Source organism: Cervus canadensis, chromosome 3 (assembly GCF_019320065.1).
Source record: "Cervus canadensis isolate Bull #8, Minnesota chromosome 3, ASM1932006v1, whole genome shotgun sequence".
In the NCBI taxonomy this organism is placed as follows: domain Eukaryota; kingdom Metazoa; phylum Chordata; class Mammalia; order Artiodactyla; family Cervidae; genus Cervus; species Cervus canadensis.
Window position 1 is genome coordinate 91,513,917 of NC_057388.1, and position 22,984 is coordinate 91,536,900.

The following is a 22,984-nucleotide window of genomic DNA, read 5'->3' on the forward strand; positions in this document are numbered from 1 at the left end:
AACTGGATACTTTAGTCATTAAAATATACTATGATTCAAGGGATTAAAAACATAACAACTGCATAATTTAGGGACTAACCAATATTAACTGGGTTTTTGGTTTGTTTTTTGAGACAGAAGCAGTAAAGAGAACAGGAAGTTGTGGGAAATAAATGAAAATGTATTTACATGAGAAAGATATCAGCGGTTTATACAGATAAATCTTTTTGAAAGGTTACTGGTTGATGATTTTGTTTTTTAGACTGAAGTCTTTAGTAATTAAGTTTTATGAAAACTCTCAAATCTCAAAAGGCCTCTTGAGGAATCTAGTCAAAAAAGGTACACTTTTAAGATGATAACACTAGGTGTTACTGTTGTTTTGTGTTCCATTTGTTTTGTATTGTATTTATTTTGTATTGTATTATTAGGTATTTGTTTTCTATTAGTGTTGTATTTATATTGTGGTTGTTTTCTGAGCTGGCCAACAATATTGTGAGGCTCTTCATTTCATAATTAAAAGGATTTCAGTGATTTTGCTTTTTGGTAAGTGTGTTTCATAGATCCTCCTATAACCACAAAATGATGAGACATGCTGGAATTACACCTGACCTAGTGCATTATCTGTAGAAATGAAATCTACAATACTGATATCAACATACCCTTAGCATTTTCCTGAAGCTATGGACCCCATCAGAGATGGTTTCTGCCTCTCAGGAATACAGTGCAAAACATAAGCCTCATTTTTCAAGAGAAGACCCTTATAATGAGGGTTATAATGTTCTTAACTGTGGAGTCCACCCAGAGAAGAGCAATGTCTATCAAGCAATCGCCCCTCTGTGATTCCTTGCCTCACATCTCCTTAGTCTTGTCCCATCACTACCCTGTGACCTGTCCTCATTCATGCTTTATCCCCCTTGCCATCCATCCCATTTTAATGGATAATAGGAAGAGGGTTTTAAAAAAATAAACAACACTAAAGTAAGAAACTCTGCAAGACTGACCCGAAAGTCACAGTGAAGAGGTAAATCCTTGTTCTCCATTAATATCCAAAGTCAGAGACTGTCAACAGAAGATTAAAATGAAAAGTGAACACTAAACAACAAGAACCAACCTAGACATGAGCTGTGCAGAATTTCTCCCAGAGTCTACAGTCCCCTCTGGCCCTCAGCTCCCATCCCCCAGGAAATGCCCCAAAGACGGTGCCCCAGAGGTCACCACGGCAGTCCCCTCTGGCCCTCAGCTCCCATGCCCCGGTAACTGCCCCAAAGACAGTGCCCCAGAGGTCACCACTGCAGTCCCCTCTGGCCCTCAGCTTCCATCCCCCAGTAACTGCCCCAAAGACAGTGCCCCAGAGGTCACCACTGCAGTCTCCTCTGGCCCTCAGCTCCCACCCCCCAGGAACTGCCCCAAAGACGGTGCCCCAGAGGTCACCACTGCAGTCCCCTCTGGCCCTCAGCTCCCACCCCCCAGGAACTGCCCCAAAGACGGTGCCCCAGAGGTCACCACTGCAGTCCCCTCTGGCCCTCAGCTCCCACCCCCCAGGAACTGCCCCAAAGACGGTGCCCCAGAGGTCACCACTGCAGTCTCTGGGCCTGACCTCTGGGCCTTTGTGTACCCAGTCTTCAGGCACTCGACTCCAACATTACAATATCCTAGGGTTTCTTAACTAAGCCATTTTTAACCCGGAAAACTTAAAGACTCAACTAAATGGACAAAGATTCACACCAGCCTCTCTCAAAAGATGGAGGATGGCAGAAAAAGCTAAGTACAGAAGGACACTCAAGTATCCAGATTACTCTCTCTCACACACAAGGGCAGCCAAATTTGAATAGAAATACATGCAAGAGAAATCCCTTTTTACCTGATAAAATGAAGTACATTAAAGAGATCTGAAAATCCAAAAGATAATGTAGACCTAAATTGTAGCTTTTAAAAATTTTTTATCTATTTTACGCAATAGTTCCACAATTGAGCCAATGATTCCATTCCTTCTGGCAAAATTCAAGTTAACATTTCAGCATGACAAAATAATAGCTATTTTTTTCTAGGGTTTTTCCCCCCAACAAGTTACCTCAAACAACATATAATTATCAATCTCCTAGACGATGGAAACTAATGATGATGATACCTAGTGCTATCCTAATTTAATATTCATATAAATTCACATGCAACGTTTCAGTTCCTCTCCACACCCTCAGGAAACATGTTTTGAAAGCCACTTATAGATGAGGACTCTGAGGGTCAAAGAGGTTGCAGGGTGCTTCCAAGGACAAAGAACCAGTAAGTAGAAGTGAATCTATATTCACCTGTCTTTGATACCATTATATTTACCTTGAGGTCTTTTGGTGGAGGGATCCCAAAACTTCAATGCATTCTGGAATCATCCAAGCTCATCTCCCTAACATTCTTGAGGTCTGGGGTTATTCTTAAATATCTCAGGCAATGACCAAAAGACAAGCATTTGTAGGTAGATAAAAATTAGCAACTGGAACAAATTAGCAACTTAGCTGTCCCTTCTTCCGATAGAACAAACCAGGTAAATTCTAGTAAAAATTTATTTTGTTCGGCATAGCAAATAATTTTAAAACTACTGCATGCCTGCTTTGTACCATGATATCAACAAAGCTAGAGAAACTTTTACTGTCTGTTTGATTAAGTTTCATAAAACCTAAGGAATGGTTTCCAAGTATTCATTATATTTCAGTCACCTCTGCAATATCTACAAGGCCACCCCAACACAAATCAGTTCTAGGAACCTAAGTAAACAAACCCTCATCCACTAAGTTAGAACCTACTTGATGAGACAATAATAATGACTCGGTAAACAATGCCACCACTCCTTTCCCTAAGTACATAAAACCAATTTTTAAACCTCTAGATTTCTGTTTCCTTGTCTGAAAACAAAACAAAAAAACACACTTCTGTGCTAGAAGAATATTAAAGTTCCAAGAAGCAGTAAACTTTTATGTGCCTATAAAATATTCCATTTCATTAACATAGTATCCAGGTTGTTGTATTAATATTGGTTTTAATCGTCAGCCCAGGCTTAAAACATTAGCAATCTCATTCTGTGCCTGGCAAGGCTGAAAACCCAGAATTTCATCAGAATCACTGTTTCCATTTGGCGATGTGTAAAGTAATATTCATTCAGAAGCTATCTTTTGCATAATTACTCTTAAATAGCTAGGGTATAATTGACAGCTCTGTAAATGCAGTTACTTTATGTAACTTGTGCCTCTAGTTAAGACTAAAATACTTACCCTTTTGTCTTTCTGGCATTATTCTTTGGGGAATGGAGTTCGGGGTCAAATCCAAATGATATATAATATAATTTTTTAATGTACCCAACAGAGAAATGGCAGTCTCTGTCTTTAATTACATGCTATTGAATTTTAACAAATAGTTCTAGGAATGTCTGCCAAAATTTCTACAATCTAGAGCAAGTACATCATGAGAGACTAGACAGCTTACAATTTATTATGTATTATTTTTCTGGAACTATAGAAACATTCATTGTAGTTCTAGTAACACTTTTGTCTTAATGACAGATAAACAGAAACACAGATCTTCACAGCACATGGACTGCCTACCCAAGGATCTTAACCCTCACCCTTGAACTACTCTTCCCACACACTTCTATTTACACTCTCCGCCTCACATCATTTATAGTCAGTCTAGGTAAGGTAGAGACGACATCATGATTAAGTTCTAGAAATAATAATATTAAGAACAACTAGCAGGCAAGGAGGAGGGATGAGACAGCAGAGGTGAACTGTGCCTGATTTAGCCACTCCGTGTATCACAGGACCTGCTCTGCACGATAACTGGGCACAGAGCAGGTGGTCAGCATCCCCTAGACAGGGGATGAACCATATTGAAGCTGTAGAGGGAAAACTATCACGGAGATTAAACGCAGGAATGGCTGGCTTAAGGGTAGCTGACTGAGTGGTATATTTCTGACATTGATTACGTGAGTTAATTCTGTGGCAGAGTCTAGGGAAGCCCCTGAGTTGAAGTTCAAATAGCTCTAAGATAGGAGCAACATCTTTGGCCCTAAACTAGAGAAAGGAAATTAACAGTAGATACATATTTGTATGACTATAATCTAACTTTGCAGGAAGTTCATACTCCAAATTTCCATATGGTCACAATCCAAACGGCAGGCAAAATGGGCAGGACTGCCATGGACACAGAGTTCCAAGGGTTCTGTGAGAGATCTACTGGAAGCAGTTTTGCAAAGTGGGCCACTGCAAAGGAAGACAGTGAGGGCAAGAGTGCCCAAGTGGAAGTGGGAGTTACCAGATCATTCTTGAACCTTCCACCCACGTCTCTCATGGTCAACTAGGTCTCAGCATCATCACCTTGGCTAATCTAGCCTGTCCTGTTGATTTCCGGCTATTTCTCCTCCCCCCACCGCCCCCCAACACAGTATTTCCAAGTCCCTCATCTTTTCCATCCGTCCCCTCAGGGGATAAGGCCCAATCCACAGATCCTGTACTATTTCCTTATTGACAGCGTCTCCATCAGTTTAGTCTGTGCACTAAAGCCATACTCACTGTATCCAATATCCAATAATGTTTTATCACTATTACTTGACTGTAGAATATGATCCATGATTATGTAAGACTACTGGTGCTTAGTTTATAAAGGAAGTCAAGTACAAATGCTGCTAAGAGAAACAAGGCTGAGAACCTGTTACTTGACTCTCCTGGTTCTAAACAAGAACTGTCATGCCCACTTCCACCAAAATTCTTCTTAAAGTCTCGGGGAGTGGAATTGAGTAATAGATGTTGAGGCCAGAAAGCCTAATGGAGTCTCACAGTCGCTCACTGGTCACACAGAAGGAGAGGTGGTCAACGAGGAGATAGAGGCCTGGCTGCACTGGCTGGGCAACATTAGCGCAAGTTACTTGATGTCTCTGAGCCCAAAGAAAAAAATCAGTAACTAGTTAGGTGGTGAAGGAAGAAAACACCTTTCCCTGGAGGTCTGTCCTAGAGTTAAATGATTTTTAAATCATTTTCTGTACTTCCCGGCTTATAATAATCCCTCAATAGATGGTGAAAGGAGAGAGTCGCTTAGTTGCGTCCAACTCTTTGTGACCCCATGGACTGTAGCCTGCCAGGCTCCTCCGTCCATGGAATTCTCCAGGCAAGAATACTAGAGTGGGTTGCCATTCCCTTTTCCAGAGGATGTTCCCAACCCAGGGATCAAACCCAGGACTCCTGCATTGCAGACAGATTCTTTACCGTTCAAGCCACCAGGGAAGCCCAAATAGGTGGTAGCTGTTTTAATATGATGCTGATTCTAATGATACTATATTTCTTGGCCAATAGCCTTGGAACAGCAAGGATGACCAGAGTGCAAAGTACTCATGAACATTTTTACCAAAAGCCAAGTTTGGGGATAACTCATGAAGTTGGGATTCTATTTAGGGCAGGTTTTGTGTATAAAATGGATTACCCCAGCCTCAAGTCACAGAAAAGTAATCAATGAGAACATCACCTAGGCAATGTGATTTAATTTACTTTAAAAGTTTGCCCAAATAGTGGCATCTGCACTGTTTGATTTTATGTAAGTAAGATAGGGGCACCTGAGAGGAGCTACCCCACGCCCGAGGTCAGGGGCAGCGGCCGAGAGGAGCAACCCCACCTCTAAGGAGCGGCTGCTGCGCAGGCGAGGAGCGCGGAGAGGAGCTACTCCACGTTCAAGGTCAGGAGGGGCGGCCGTGACAAGATACCCCTCGTTCAAGGTAAGGAGCAGCGGCTGCGCTTTGCTGGAGCAGCCGTAAAGAGACACCCCACGTCCAAGGTAAGAGAAACCCAATTAAGATGGTAGGTGTTGCGAGAGGGCATCAGAGGGCAGACACACTAAAACCATAATCACAGAAAACCAGCCAATCTGATTACAGGACCACAGTCGTGTCTAACTCAATGAAACTAAGCCATGCCGTGTGGGGCCACCCAAGAGGGACGGGTCATGGTGGAGAGTTCTGACAGAATGTGGTCCACTGGAGAAGGGAATAGCAAACCACTTCAGAATTCTTGCCTTGAGAACCCCATGAACAGCAGGAAAAGGCAAATTGATAGGATACTGAAAGAGGAACTCCCCAGGTCGGTAGGTGTCCAATATGCTACTGGAGATCAGTGAAGAAATAACTCCAGAAAGAATGAAGGGATAGAGCCAAAGCAAAAACAATATCCAGTTGTGGATGTAACTGGTGATAGAAGCAAGGTCTGAGGCTGTAAAGAGCAATATTGCATAGGAACCTGGAATGTTAGGTCCATGACTCAAGGCAAATTGGAAGTGGTCAAACAGGAGATGGCATGAGTGAATGTTGACATTCTAGGAATCAGCGAACTAAAATGGACTGGAATGGGTGAATTTAACTCCGATGACCATTATATCTACTACTGTGGACAGGAATCCCTTAGAAGAAATGGAGTAGCGATCATGGTCAACAAGAGTTCAAAATGCAGCACTTGGATGCAATCTCAAAAACAACAGAATCATCTCTGTTCATTTCCAAGGCAAACCATTCAATATCACAGTAATCCAAGCCTATGCCCCAAGCAGTAACGCTGAAGAAGCTGAATGGTTCTATGAAGACCTACAAGACCTTTTAGAACTAACACCCAAAAAAGATGTCCTTCTCATTATAGGGGACTGGAATGCAAAAGTAGGAAGTCAAGAAACACCTGGAGTAACAGGCAAATTTGGCCTTGGAGTACAGAATGAAGCAGGGCAAAGGCTAATAGAGTTTTGCCAAGAGAACACGCTGGTCATAGAAAACACCCTCTTCCAACAACACAAGAAAAGACTCTACACATAGACATCACCAGATGGTCAACACCGAAATCAGATTGATTATATTCTTTGCAGCCGAAGATGTAGAAGCTCTATCCAATCGGCAAAAACAAGACCGGGAGCTGACTGTGGCTCAAATCATAAGCTCCTTACTGCCAAATTCACACTTAAATTGAAGAAAGTAGGGAAAACCACTAGACCATTCAGGTATGACCTAAAACAAATCCCTTCTGACTATACAGTAGAAGTGAGAAATAGATTTAAGGGACTAGATCTGATAAAGCCTGATGAACTATGGACGGAGGTTCGTGACATTGTACAGGAGACAGGGATCAAGACCATCCCCCTGGAAAAGAAATGCAAAAAGGCAAAATAGTTGTCTGAGAAGGCCTTACAAATAGCTGTGAAAAGAAGAGAAGTGAAAAGCACAGGAGAGAAGGAAAGATATTCCCATTTGAATGCAGAGTTCCAAAGAATAGCCAGGAGAGATAAGAAAGCCTTCCTCAGCGATCAATGCAAAGAAATAGAGGAAAACAACAGAATGGGAAAGCCTAGAGATCTCTTCAAGAAAATTAGAGATACCAAGGGAACATTTCACGCAAAGATGGGTTCGATAAAGGACAGAAATGGTATGACCAGAAGATATTAAGAAGAGGTGGCAAGAATACACAGAAGAACTGTACAAAAAAGATCTTCATGACCCAGATAATCACAATGGTGTGATCACTCACCTAGAGCCAGACATCCTGGAATGTGAAGTGAGGTGGGCCTTAGAAAGCAACACTTCGAACAAAGCTAGTGGATGTGATGGAATTCCAGTTGAGCTATTTCAAATTCTGAAAGATGATGCAGTGAAAGTGCTGCACTCAATATGGCAGCAAATTTGGAAAACTCAGCAGTGGCCACAGGACTGGAAAAGGTCAGTTTTCATTCCAATCCCTAAGAAAGGCAATCCCAAAGAATGCTCAAACTACCACACAATTGCACTCATCTCACACGTTAGTAAAGTAATGCTCAAAATTCTCCAAGCCAGGCTTCAGCAATATGTGAACTGTGAACTTCCAGATGTTCAAGCTAGTTTTAGAAAAGGCAGGGGAACCAGAGATCAAATTGTCAACATCCGCTGGATCATTGAAAAAGCCGAGAGTTCCAGAAAAACATCTATTTCTGCTTTATTGACTACGCCAAAGCCTTCGACTGTGTGGATCACAATAAACTGTGGAAAATTCTGAAAGAGATGGGAATACCAGACCACCTGACCTGCCTCTTGAGAAACTATATGCAGGTCAGGAAGCAACAGTTAGAACTGGACATGGAACAACAGACTGGTTCCAAATAGGAAAAGGAGTATGTCAAGACTGTATATTTGTCACCCTGCTTATTTAACTTATATGCAGAGTACATCATGAGAAATGCTGGGCTGGAGGAAGCAAGCTGGAATCAAGATTGCCGGGAGAAATATCAATAACCTCATATGCAGATGACACCACCCTTATGGCAGAAAGTGAAGATGAACTAAAGCCTCTTGAAAAGTGAAGGGAGAGAGTGAAATTGGCTTAAAGCTCAACATCAGCAAACTAGATCATGCATGGGTCTCATCACTTCATGGAAAGATGGGGAAACAGGGGAAACAGTGTCAGACTTTATTTTTTGGGCTCCAAAATCACTGCAGATGGTGACTGCAGCCATGAAATTAAAAGACGCTTACTCCTTGGAAGGAAAGTTATGACCAACCTAGATAGCATATTAAAAAGCAGAGACATTACTTTGCCAACAAAGGTCCATCTGTCAAGGCTATGGTTTTTCCAGTGGTCATGTATGGATGTGAGAGTTGGACTGTGAGAAGCTGAGTGCCAAAGAATTGATGCTTTTGAACTATGGTGTTGGAGAAGACTCTTGAGAGTCCCTTGGACTGCAAGGAGATCCAACCAGTCCATTCTAAAGGAGATCAGTCCTGGGTGTTCATTGGAAGGACTGATGTTGAAGCTGAAACTCCAATACTTTGGCCACCTCATGCGAAGAGCTGACTCACTGGAAAAGACCCTGATTCTGGGAGGGACTGGGAGCAGAAGGAGAAGGGGACGACAGAGGATGAGGTGGCTGGATGGCATCACCGACTCGATGGGCATGAGTTTGAGTAAACTCCAGGAGTTCGTGATGGACAGGGAGGCCTGGCGTGCTGCGATTCATGGGGTCGCAAAGAGTCGGACACGACTGAGCGACTGAACGACAGAAGTAAGATAGCCTGCTCCAGTAGCTGGCATGGCTGGAGCAGAAGGACCCAGGTCTGAATCTCTGCGAACCTGCAGGATAAGGTGTAGCTTGGCATGAGGTGCCCATTAAGTCATCTGGAAGACGCATATCGAGGGTACCTGGGCCAGTCTGGAGATTGAAGCCTTTTACCTGTTGAAAGCTCCTTTGTTTACTCAGCAAAGATCTGTCAAACACCATGTGCCAGGCATTGCTAGCAGAGATCTGGTGTGAAACTACAAGTTGTGAGGGGGCAGTGCTGTGGCCACACTATCCTCCCTGGATTCTTGCGTGAAGGCGAATGAGACTACAGAGAAGGAGTGTTGAACTTAAGAGGACACAAAGACTACACGATTTTTCTGATCATGGCACGCAGATCTTACTGCTTCCAAAGTCTTTCCAAAAGGGCACAGAAAACTCGAGGTCATGAAGGGAGGGAAAATGTTGTTCCTTATTCCTCCAGCTCTGGGTCTTGGCACACACTTGTAGGTTAGAGATCCATGGTGGTAATTCAATATTTATGAAATCCAATTACTCTACTTGATTTAATGAGAAAAGAAGAAAACTTCTATGGGGAACCTGATCCTTGGGGGCATTCTATGTGCCTGATTCTTCATATGAGGATGTACGACTCTTGGGTTAATGGGCATGGCTCTGCATCCTGCTGGGAAAGATTGAAGGCAGGAGGAGAAGGGGACAGCAGAGGATGAGATGGTTGGATGGCATCACCGACTTGATGGACATGAGTTTGAGCAAGCTTCAGGATTTGGTGATGGACAGGGAAGCCTGGTGTGCTGCAGTCCATGGGGTTGCAAAGAGTTGGGACACAACTGAGCAACTGAACTGAACTATGTCCTGCGGTGGGAGGGCCCTGATGAAACTGAGCTACTGTGGGCATAGCTTTCTCAAAGACTGCTAGAATAGAGATTCTGAAAAGTATAGTCAGAACACAGAGCCCTCCAGAGGGACTATAGACTCCCTGGGTCTCTTTCTCCTCTGTCCACTCTTTTACAACACAGTATACAGGCAGGCAATTCCAGGAGGGTTGCAGGTCCTCAGAAGCCGTCAAATTAGGAACTCTATCAATGAAATTCTATGGCTTCTTGACCTCTATGTTTTACGATGCAAATCAGAAAGAACTCAAAAAATCTAAGTAGTAGCATTATGCAGGGCGCAGAAAATCTCAGATGGTGGGCTGGGATAAGTTAATGAGTGTTTCTTGAAAAAGAGACTTTATGGTTCAAGTATAATGCTGAAACATGGCATGCAGTATTCTCATCTTGGAAGCTCGGAATGTACATAAACTCAGAGAAGGACTACAGTAAAGAAATCTGTTCTACTTAGTTAAGCTTAACATTCTTCAAAATTATTTGGCCAAGGAACTCATCCCACTTCCTGACTAACACGTTAATTTTAAAAGTTATCTAGCACCTACTATGTGCCAGGCACTATTATGGTGATCAAAAAGTAGAAACAGTTCTGGTCTTTATGGAACTTACATATTTAACATTTATTTCCCAAAGACTGCCATTGAAGGTAACTGGTTTATTGGGTCTTTATCTGAGCATTTACCTGATGAATCTCTTCAACCCACAAAACTCTTCTCTAAATCCCTTGATCTTTAGACCTTGAAGGGACAAAAGTAGTGGCTATCTCCTCACAAAACAGTTCCACTCTGGAAGAAAGCCTGGCAAAGGCTACATGAATCCACCGTGGCAATCAAAAGCTCTGTAGCAGATGCCAACAGGTATTGGCGCTGCTTGTATTTGTCACTGTATCTACGTACAGTGCCTGTCTCACCAGAGGAGATTAACAAATGTGTGTTCGAATGAATGGTGAATGTCGAGGATCCCCTCAAACCCTGCCCCCACCCAATTCTGATAAACACCACCAAGGTTAAACTCCTATCTCAGTCTCCATGGTCAGGTTAGATTTAAATCCCTTCCTTACCATGCCAATCTGCTTTACATGCCAAGTTCAGATATGGGAACTTTTTATTTGATTTTGTTATGAGATAATATTATCTGCAAATGTTTCATGACCAAATACAGCCTTCTTAATGAAGCTAATGTGTTGAGATGTAATCCCTTACAGTGGCACAGCTGGCTCATGGTCTGGACATAAAACTGAGAAGAGCATTTTCCAATACCAGCCCTGCAATTTCCTTTAAAAGAATTAATATTCATGCATTTTAATTTTTCAGTCAGGAAAATAGGGAAATGAGCACTGGCTGGTTTGCCTAAATGGAGTGCATTTGAAATTTATAAATAAACACGGTATCAAGAAGCAAAACAATCACTAATGATGAAATTGGATGCAAAGAAAATTCAAGAGATTTAGCTCATTTTCAATCACATACACAGGAAATACACAGGAAACACAGAATGCCTTCCTGGCTGCAACATTCTTATCAATAGCAAGAAAAAATCCCAGAGAAAGGAAAGAGGGTATTAATTGTTTTTCAAAGCAAACAGCCTACTGAGCCTCCCCAGACAGAACAAACAGAATCTTTAAAAGCAGAATTAATTTTCCCTAGATTTCATCACACTTCATTTCTCTACCTTGTCTTTACACATTCAAGTGGCATATCATTTGAAAAACTGTCATGGTAAACAGAATCTATTTTACTGTACAGCCTCTCACAAGGTAAAGGAGATGTGAAGAGCTGAGAAAGTATGCAGCCCATATTGTTGGCATCTTAGCACTTATGATCATTACAAGCACTCACAGAAAGGCAATACTGGACTTTAAAGCTGGAACTGCACATTATCTCTTTCTCAGAGCCCTGGGGCTATCGCTGCAAAGCACAGTGGTCCGTGCTAAGCTCTGAATAGAGAAAAGGAAGAGATCATTAAATTATAATTTCCATGCACAATTGCTACAAGTATTTCCTAACCAACAGGATTAATATGAAAGCAAGATCCAAGAATAAAGCCGCTCAGCAGAGAGGATGGCAGTTTAGTGTCTTGTAAATTTGATTTCCCTGAAAGCCCTGACACATCATAATAGTGCAATCCTATTTACTGTAGCGAGCAGGACGGATAATGCTACTTAATACCTGGTACACTTGGTGTCATGAGCTCACAGCTTTGTACTCCACGTTCTCATCGTACCTTAAGGTTAATACTTCTTGACAGCCTACATGGTAAATAGAGCCCCAAATTAAGTGCTGAGCCCATGATTTGCAAATCTTTCCTCTAAAGTTAGGCACAGAAAAATTGGCTCCAGTTAAAGGGATCATTTTAACAGGATGCACTTTTAACAGCTCATCCCGGAAAAAAAAAAATGTAACTCTCATATCCCTAAAGCCAGATTAAAAAAGCATTTCAAGGTTACCCGCGGCACATTTCCCATTGGAAAACTCAGAGGTTAACAGAAAAGCCAATGTGTTTGGAGGACTTGTTGAATAATGAATTAAGGATAAGATCCCCACTGTATCGATTTTCTTGCCCCTACAGGACAAAATAGGGAGAAAAAAAAAAAAAAAAGTCCACCCTCCTTGCTACTCTTACAAAGTCTACAATAATGAACTTCCTTTAGGGAGCCCAGTAAAAGCGCAGAAGGGTTCAGTCTCCGAACCTAAGTTATAAATAACTGTTTCAATTATATTAACAAGAGATATAGTGATACTGAGCCTTATTAATTTCTCTACCTAACCGCTAATATCTAAGTACATTTATTTGAACTATCAATACTTGTTAATGATTTAAAAAAAAAATTCATCGAGTAACAAAAGGTATATGCTAAAAACCACTTCACTGAAATCTCAGTCATTTGTAACAGCAATACAATTTAAAGTGACATTGGTTTTTATGCCTTCAACATACAAACTCTTGGACAAGAGAGCTTTATCTGTTTCTTGCAACTCTTGATAACTAGAGAAGCTGCCCTGGTTTCAAAGATGAATGAGGAGGCCAGCACAAAATTTCCAAGTGTCAAAGGAATAATCTCTCTCTCTAGATTGACAAGTGCAAACTAGAATAAACTACTAAGGAATATCTCCCACCAAGTAATGCTTTTAACTATTGAGTTAAACTTGCTATATCTCAGTGCCTGGCCAAAACATACACACAATTCAGTGTATATGAGCTACCCATATGACCTAGGATCATGGACAACTGTTTAGAAAGTACCTAAGAGGGAGAATATCAAAGGGCTTTTTTATCTCTTAAATTGAGTCTAGTAGTTATCGCCCTACACCCCCCTCAAGAAAGAATCTTCATGTTTTAGGATCGCAGATGCCAGTGGTCTGACTGAAATTCCATCCTGTATTAATCCCTTGAAATGGCTAACCCAGCTCCACTCAATGAAATCTTTTTACAATGACAGACTTCATCTGATAGTACAAAAGCACCAATAGTTTCTTTCCATAAGGAGCACACAGGGCTGGCAATAATCTGTTCTGTTGTCATTTCTCTTTATCATCATTCATGGCATTTCCCACCTCCCCCAAGCTTTGCAGAGAGGAACACAGAAATGAAGGTACCAATTGACAAAGAAGAAGTCAAGCAATCAAAACAGCCAATTAATCATACAGATGAGCCCAACGCTGTGATGCAATAGAAGATACGCCACCCACTGTAAGTGAAAGGCTTTGAAAACTTGCTCATTTGATGTAAGCATGACCTTAGAATTTAATTAGCAACTCTCTCCACAGGTGACGAACTAGTAAAGTACTTTTCTTCTTAATGACAATTTATTTTCCACCATTCTCTTTGCATCCCTCTCTTTTGCTCAGCTTGTACAATTCCCTCTCCTTCTTAATTGTATGGGGCTGATGGCAGTGTGTATGCAAATAGTTGCTGAAATCCAGAGGAACCTGCAAACTGGAAACAATACAAACCGCACTACCCTGTTGATCTGAACACTGTAATGGTATCCAACTAAGCTCTCTGATCTCCCTCGGCTACTCAAGCCACTAGGGCTTTTATAGCTCTCTTCATGCTGTGCCAAACCCCACCATTCTTAGGAACACCAAGAGCAAAGTGGATAACATAGAGCAACTCAATTCAAGTTTATAATTGAGAAGTTAGACATGCAAGACACACTCATCATCAAAGAATGCACATCTCTAGATATCCTGGGAGAGGGAGGGAGGGGTCCTTCATCCCAGAAGATCCTGGAAGAAACTGGACTCTGTCCTTTTATACCATGGACTTAGTCCTGCCTCTCCATTCCTTTCCAGAGGGCTAACAGACTATGGGAAAATACACCTTCTTCTGAAGAATACCCAGGCAAGGGATGTTTCAGGAGCAGGCAAATTCAGATTTTCATGAAATAACCATCAAACAGCTGATAAAACAGAAAATTTGTTTTCATCCTAGAGATGGAATCAGATTATCCCAAGGCAACACTGTGAACCTATGAATGAATAGGAGGCCCCAAAGACATTTCTAAACTCCCTGAATTACTATGAATTCCTTCCTTCAAGGTACAAGCAGCACAACTAGACATTAAAGTAATTCTTGGGGGTGTCATGCCACAGTTGCTAAGTAATATGACCTTGCTGCTGCCCTTTTGGTCAAATTTTCCCAGGAAGTGCCAAATCCTGGGCGGCCGGGGGGGGGGGGGGGGGGAATTAAGCATTTTGAATGCTAAACACTTCCAGGTTATATGGTAACACTGATCAAGTTTTAACAACAGGACCTAAAACACTGTATTAGAAGCCAGAAGGAGTTAAGTTACAACTTCTCAAGTGCAGAACTGAGAAACATTAAAGATGGTACTGGACAATGGCTAACAGCTCAGGTGTTGGACCTGGGTCAAATTCAGGTCACATTTTGACTGTATGCGTGCGTATGTGCTCTGTCGCTTCAGTCCTGTCTGACCCTTTCTGAACTCATGCATAGACTGAGCAGCCCATCAGGCTCCTCTGTCCAGGGGATTCTCCAGGCAAGAATATTGGAGTGGGCAGCCATTCTCCAGGGGATCGTCCCAACCTAGGGACTGAACCCGTGTCTCCTGCGGCTCCGCCATCACTGCAGATGGGTTTCTTCTCGCTGAGCCCCCTGGGAAGCCCTTTGTCTGTATATTCTCGGGCAAATTACTTGAACCTGTAGGATCTTCACCTAAACGAAAGGGTTGACAGCATCCTAGGGTTGTTTATGAGAATAAAATGATATAATCCATGCAAAGTGCCCCACACAACATAAATACTTAAAAGGATCTTATTGTTAGCTATGAGGATGATGAAGACGCTATACATATCCAGATATTCAAAGTTAAACTTGATATTTTCAAAGGACAGATTTAGATCATTAATTTAACTAATGAAAAAGAAACTAAATATTTTGCAAATACTTACAAACTGTACATGAATGGCTTGGATCTAACCTTATGGCATAAACTTAGGAACTGCAAGATTCACTCACTGCATGTGAGTTGTGGAAAATACAGAAATAAGAGAATGATTTTATCCTTAAGGTGCTCACCAGATAAACACAGATAACTAATGACAATCAGCATAAACCTGGCACGTTAAGAGAAACACATAAAGCATTATGGAGAATTACCTGAGGGAGTTGCAAGGGAAAGTGGCTCAGTCGTGTCTGACTCTTTGCAACCCCAGAGACTGCAGCCCACCAGCCTCGGCTGTCCATGCGGTTCTCCAGGCAAGACGACTGGAGTGGGTTCCCACTATTCCCTTCTCCAGGGGATCTTCCCAACCCAGGGATCAAACCCAGGTCTCCTGCTTGGCAGGTGGACTCTTTACTGTCTGAGACACCAGAGAAGCCCCACAGGGATTGGTGAAGGCACAGGCAAAGGCATTTAAGAACATTTTCCTCAAAAGCTGCCCCATGATTCCTTTCATCAATCACTGATCAGGAATTAATACTCTCAATCTTCTTACATCAACCACTGGGAATTGATACTCAAGCTTTTTTTCAGTTAGGGCATACCTACATGAGGTAAGAAAGAGCTTAACAAATATAAGCTGCTGCTGCTGCTAAGTCGCTCCAGTCCTGTCCAACTCTGTGTGACCCCATAGATGACAGCCCACCAGGCTCCTCTGTCCCTGGGAGTCTCCAGGCAAGAACACTGGAGTGGCTGCCATTTCCTTCCCCAATGCATGAAAGTGAAAAGTGAAAGTGAAGTTGCTCAGTCATGTCCAACTCCTAGCGACCCCATGGACTGCAGCCTACCATGCTCCTCCGTCCATGGGATTAGCCAGGCAAGAGTACTGGAGTGGGGTGCCATTGCCTTCTCCAAAATATAAGCTGTTGCCCCTTAAAGAATATGTATTTCCGGGATTTCTCTGGTGGTCCAGTGGCTAGGGCTCTGCACTCCCAATGCAGGGGGCCCAGGGTTCAATCCCTGGTCAGGGCGGTGGACCCCACATGCTGCAGTGAAGATCAAAGATCCAGCGTGCCACAGCTAAGGCCCAGTGCAGCCAAAGAAAGAAATATTTTTTATAAAAAGAATATTTTCCACTGTGCACAAGATACTGAAAATCATAAAATTACATCTGTGGTATTTAACCTCGGTGTCTTCTGTCCATTTTTGTAATATCATATTTTTGTTTATTACTGCCATTCCTAAAAGTACCTAAGTTGAATTTTTTCCAGTTGGATTTCACCTTGGAGTATGTGAGAGACATTTAGGTGTGCAAAGATGAGGCACTTTCTAAACTTAATGCAGAAGATTGTAAGGAGGATTTTTCTTGTGATGACAATGAAAATAGTACAATGTCTAACCATTTCTGTTAGAAATTCTGCAAACCGTGTGTTAAAAGATGCAAAATGTGGAATCCAGCAGTGGCTAATGTAAGGAAAAATGGTTGTGGTATTATACAAGTTGCAGAATCATTTAACCGACTATGAAGTCCAGGTTCCTGTTTAAAAATGTAAGTTTAAAAGTGGATACAAGTACTTATCTTTCTCTCTTTTAACTAGATGAACTGGTGAAAGCATCAGCTGAATACTAGGTGGTCTATTAATGAAGAGGGGACATGGAATCTTGTACAGTTATTCCCAGGATGACTTCTAAGACCACCACACCATCTGCCTATCAGCTACATTAGCAGCCACAGTAATTGTATAATTATCACTTTTTAAAAATTTATTTTTTATTGAAGGATAATTGCTTTACAGAATTTTGTTGTTTTCTGTCAAATCTCAACATGAATCAGCCACAGGTACACATATATCCCCTCCCTTTTGAACCTCCCTCCCATCTCCCCCCCATCCCACCCCTCTAGGTTGATACAGAGCCCCTGTTTGAGTTTCCTGAGCCACACAGCAAATTCCCATTGGCTATCTATTTTACACATGGTGATGTAAGTTTCCATGTTACTCTTTCCACACATCTCACCCTCTCCTCCCCTCTCCCCATGTCCATAAGTCTATCCTCTATGTCTATTTCTCCATTACAGCCCTGTAAATAAACTCTTCAGTACCACTTTTCTAGATTCCATATACATGTGTTAGAATATGGTATTTATCTTTCTCTTTCTGACTCACTTCACCTTGTATAAAAGGTTCTAGGTTCATCCACCTCAACAGAACTGACTCAAATGTGTTCCTTTTTATGGCTGAGTAATATTCCATTGTGTATATATACCACAACTTCTTTATCCATTCATCTGTCAATGGACATCTAGGCTGCTTCCATGTTCTAGCTATTGTAAATAGTGCTGCAATGAACAATAGGATACATGTGTCTCTTTCAATTTGGTTTCCTCAGAGTATATGCCTATGAGTGGGATTGCTAGGTCATATGGTGGTTTTAAAATCCTAGTTTTTTAAAGAAATCTCCATACCACCTTCCATAGTGGCTATATCAATTTACACTCCCACCAACAGTGCAAGAGCGTTTCCTTTTCTCCCTCTCCAGCATTCATTGTTTGCAGACTTTTTGATGAGGGCCATTCTGACCGGTGTGAGGTTGTATCTCATTGTAGTTTTGATTTGCATTACTTTAATAATGAGCAATGTTGAGCATCTTTTCATGTGTTTGTTAACCATCTGTACATTATCACTTTTTGATGACTCATAATCTTATTACTCAGCTATTCATTTTCCTTGACTTGATGCAAATTTCATGATCCAACTACAGCATGATATCCCTAAGAGTTATCTTAATATCTCATTCTGCTTCTTTTAAAGTGAGAAATTTATGGTCATTTGAGAATATGAACCCAAGTCTACTGAGCATTTTAAACACAAGCAGTTCTGTAATACAGCTTGGGATGTCTCTAGATTCTACTTTAATACACTTCTTATCAATTAGACATTCCCTTGTGTGAATGGAGCTTTCCCCCGCCCTGATATTCATATCAGCTGGTTCCCCAGACATCTGAGATAATTTCTTCCTTTCTCCAACTCATGAGGAGTAATAAGTGTAATTTACCTGTACACCAATTTCACCCTTCTTAGAACCAATATGCAAAGGTATCAACTCTTCACTGACAAAGCCATTTTAAAGTTTTTCAAATACTTGTTTCATTGCAAATCTTGCCAGCTTTATCAAAGCTGACAGAGATGTGAGATAAACTTTTTAAGAATGTGAGAGGTATTACATGTGGTGGAGGCTTAGTTGCTAAGTTGTGGTCTGACTCTTTGCGACCTCATGGACTGTAGACGGCCAGTCTCCTCTGATCCATGGGATTCTCCAGGAAAAGAATACTGGAGTGGATTCCCACGCCCTTCTCCAAGGGATCTTTCCAACCCAAGGATCAAACACATTTCTCTTATGTCTCCTGCACTGACAGCAGGGTTCTTTACCACTAGCGCCATCTTTAATTGGCCAAGAGTAAATCCATCCTCTCAGTGCCTCAAACCAATCACTGAATATCTCTAGGAAATTCGTCATTTATGAGAAATGGGTGAATATTTACAAGTGCCTTTTCTTGTATGTAACAGTGATCAATGAGAACGTCAAAACATACCTAGCACAGTAATACTTGAAGGCACAGAAAAATATCATTGGGTGGGGGAAAAGCAGGTTCCTGGTTAATCACCTCAAAAACTTTCACTCGTTCATTTGATTCAGATAATATTTACTCATTACATCAGAAACAGTGCTCGGGATAGAAGTAAAAGAAGAGCTACCACTGATTGAACGGTTACTCTGTCCTGGGCAGTCTTACAGCTAATTTGAGAATTATCTCTTTTTACAAATTAGTGAGGTAGGTACTACTAAATCCTCAGTTTAGAGCTGAGGAAACCTAAAGTTTACGTATGATACTCCGAGATAGGCAGCAGGTAATGCCAGTTCAGGGACTTGAATCTAAGCCCCCAGGTGTCAGAACCTGTGCACTAAATCAGTCCTCTGCAAACCATACCTCAAGGGTCATTTCTCTTTGGCAAAAATATGTTCATTGCGATGGTTCCTATTTTGATTAATAAAGATATATTTGAGCCTAGTTATAATGATTTAAAATTTCACAGTCCAAAACTGCAGTTACCTTTGCATCAACCTAATAAGTCCCTCTTGCTTCAGTTCTTACTGAAGACAGCAACTCACAAGCCATCTAGCCTTTCCAAACATGTCAAGCACAACCCTGCTTCAGGGCTTGGTCCTGGCCTGCTTCCCACACCCAGATAGCTCTTAGAAAGGTCCTTCCACCCAGCCCCACATCTACATTCCTAGGCCCTGGGACTCCTCTTTCCACTTCACTGTTTGCATGTTATTATAATCTGCCATTCAACATGTTGACAGGGTTTTAATGAATTTAAGCTCCAGAAGGGCAGCAGGTTAGCTCACTTTCTTCATTAGCTTATCTCTGGCACTACTAGGGCCTGACATATACACACATCTGCTGAATCAATGAGAAAATGGTCTCTACATTCAAGAAGTACTAAGTTCAGTGACATAGAGAGAGATGAAGACAACATACAAATATTTATACTGAATGGAGTTTGACAGTCTATTTCTTAGTTAACCTACTTTTTGTTTACTAAACATGCTATTTCAAATCAAATTTGGAGGTCTCAATCAAAGCAAAGAGAAAACCAGCTTTGCAACCTCATGGTCTAGGTATGAAATTATCCTAGACAATAAAGTATTTCCTTGAATAGGGGCACTGACTGGGTCCCCAAATTTCCAATCTTAAGCCCACTGCCTCCTCCTGTTTCAGTCTCAATTTCCTCGAGTCTGTTGAACTCTATAGTCATAGAAACCAGAGGTACTTCCTCCACTCTCCACCTAACTCTTCTCCTGAGTCCTACTGTTCAGCTTCTGTCCACCAGTTTTGAAAAAGACATTCATTTCTTGGCCACAAGTGCAATGAAACTGAGCTTTCACAAAGACAGTTTATCCTTCAAAACATTTCCGCTTCTAAGAATGTGCTCAAGTTTAGTCAGTGTTTGGCAGAGCCCAGAATAGCACTCTACTGCTTGACCTGGAGACAATGCAGCTTCTAAACATATAGGGGAAAATATTTGGGGGGAGTTCCTGAGTAGTAAAATGTTATCAACGAACCAGTAACACAACAATACGCAAAACTACCAAAGTAGAAATGACATTATCTTCGAGAATGATCGCCCTGGTTGGCTTCTTTACTTCCTGGCCACTTTTTAACTAGGAAAAGTGGTTACAGTTCTAATGTATTGATTTTTAAATACACCCATGGGAACACTGCAGATGTGGTTAAGAGAAGAGAATCACGGACAAGAAACAGTCATACCCTCTCCTCCAGTCTAGCCAGCTGCTCTTTGTAGAATGCATCCTGCTTCTTTATCACCCGATCTTTCTCTTCCAGCTGCTTAGCCTAAAAAAAGAAATGAAAAATACACTATATTAAGAAAAAGCAGTAACAGCAAAGCAAAAGTTAAGTATAAATTGCATTAGAAATACGTATACAAAGATGAAGATTTTTTGCAGGCTAGTAGGTCTCTGCTATAGAAAAAACATTTATAAGATGATGACTGATGTATTTAAATGTAAAGAATGGGCCTGCATTGTATTTTTTTAAACTGTAACAGCTGTGTCCTACTTTGTCCAAATGTTTCTGATAATGTCAGACTACAGCACAGACAGTTTTATTTAACTTCTCTTTTGAAGAGTAATTTCAAGGATTAATATTTTGCTTAATAAAACTTTGATTTTTATCCCAGGCAAAAGACACAGAGAGTTATTAACCTTTCTTGAGCAATAAAAAAATGCCTATATAACATTTTGTACATAAACCTTCCGTACGAGAACCCTACATAAACCTTCCATACGAGAACCCTTAAAATACCCAGTGAAACCAGCATATAAATAAATGTATCGGTCTACTTCCTTTTTAATGGCATAGTTGTCTTTGGCAAAAAGGGCAAAAACCATTCTAATTCTTTATTTGAATAATTTTAAGTAATTAAAAGTAAAATAATAAAAGTAATTTTATAACTCTTAGTTATCCTACTAATTTATCTTTTTAATGAAATTAAAACTCAAGCAATAAAATCTTTATCCTTGAAAAAAATAATGCTTTCTTATGGATGTTTCTGAAGCTAAATTAAAAATGCATTTCTTTGAAATCTTGTCATTTGGGACAAAGCGGATGGACTGAGAGGGTATTATGGTAAGTAAAATGGCAGATAAAGAAAGGCAAATACTGTATGATTTCACTATATGTGAAATTTAAAACTCAAAACAAATGAACAAATATAGCCAAACAGAAGCAGAGTCATAGATATAGGGAAGAAACAGGTGGCTGTCAGAGAGGAGGCACCTGGGGGAGGAGAAAAACAAGTGAGGGTAAATAAGAGATACAAACTTTCAGTTACAAAATGAATGATTCACAACTGTGAAATGTACTACAGTTGGGGGATGTAGTCTGTAAGTCTCTAATTATGTAATATCTCTGCATGGTGACAGATGGCAACCAGACTTATCATGATGACCATTTTCCAATATACAGAAATATCAGATCACAATGGTGTATATCAAGAACTAACATAGTGCTGCAGGTCAATTATACTTCAAAAACAAACGAATGAAAACACTCAGAGAAAAAGAGATCAAATTTGTAGCTACCAGAGGTGAGGGGGAGAGAGGGGGGTAAATAGATGAGAGTGGTCAAAAGATAAAAATTTCCAGTTATAAGATAAATTAACGTTAGGAATGTAATGCCCAACATGATAAGATCATTAATACTGTTCTACCTTATAAAGATCATAAGAGAGTAAATCCTATGAGTTCCCACCACAAGAGAAAACATCTTTTTCTACTTCTTTAATGCTGTGTCTATATGAAGATGATGGGTATTTACTAAACTTATTGCGGTCATCACTGCAGGAGGTGTGTAAGTCAAACCACTGTTATGCTGTACACCTCACACACGCTGCTGTAGGTCAATCATATCTCAATAAACTGGGGGAGGGACAATGAAAAATGCATTTTTTAAACTGCTGCTTCTATTTTTATTATATTTAAATGACCTTTATTTCTGAGAGCAAACCTCCCTACATTACCCACATTAGAAAAGTTTTTAACATATTTTTTGGTCAATGAATGTTGAACACAAGCCTGACTAGAAATTTTAAGAAATAAGCAAAATAAATATCTTGGCATTCCCATTCTTTTGCCATGCAAGGCGATCAAGGTTCTCCTGGCTCAACCTGTGTAAGGGAGACTGTCACTACATGCTTAACTCAGGTGAGTTCATTTGCACATTTGTTGTAGGTAATTGTTTTGCTACTTACTTTGATTTCAATATCCTGTGGCATGTAAAAAACAGAGAAACAGTTATTTACCAGGAGAAACACTTTTTCCCCAAATGTCAACCAAGAAATCAGATGGATAGTATTTACCTAAAATGCAAGCCAAAGGAGACAATGGGGAAAAAAATAAGAGGACTTGCTTAACTTTGCACATATTTGAATATTATTGTACTATTAAATTCTGTTTGAATAGAAGATTTCAATGAAAAAGTTCATGCTTCTTGAAAGTATAAGAATAATTTAAAAACCAAATAATGAGATTAAATAAAAAATACACACATATGCAAGCACATAATCTATGGCTC

The 22,984-nt window shown here is 40.8% G+C and overlaps 1 protein-coding gene across 2 annotated transcripts in view; it reads right to left on the reverse strand.

Moving 5' to 3' along the window:
• The window catches only part of CHCHD3 (coiled-coil-helix-coiled-coil-helix domain containing 3), a 283,851-nt gene that overhangs the window by 85,782 nt on the left and 175,085 nt on the right, over positions 1-22,984 (reverse strand). Inside the window, exons 5-6 of one of the 2 annotated variants that reach the window (XM_043463743.1) lie at positions 22,662-22,676; positions 20,660-20,743 (exon numbers count right to left, since the gene is read on the reverse strand). In XM_043463743.1, the coding sequence (XP_043319678.1) occupies positions 20,660-20,743; positions 22,662-22,676 (99 nt within the window). The remainder of the gene's footprint in view (positions 1-20,659; positions 20,744-22,661; positions 22,677-22,984) is intronic. The other variant, XM_043463744.1, reaches the window with a different exon arrangement.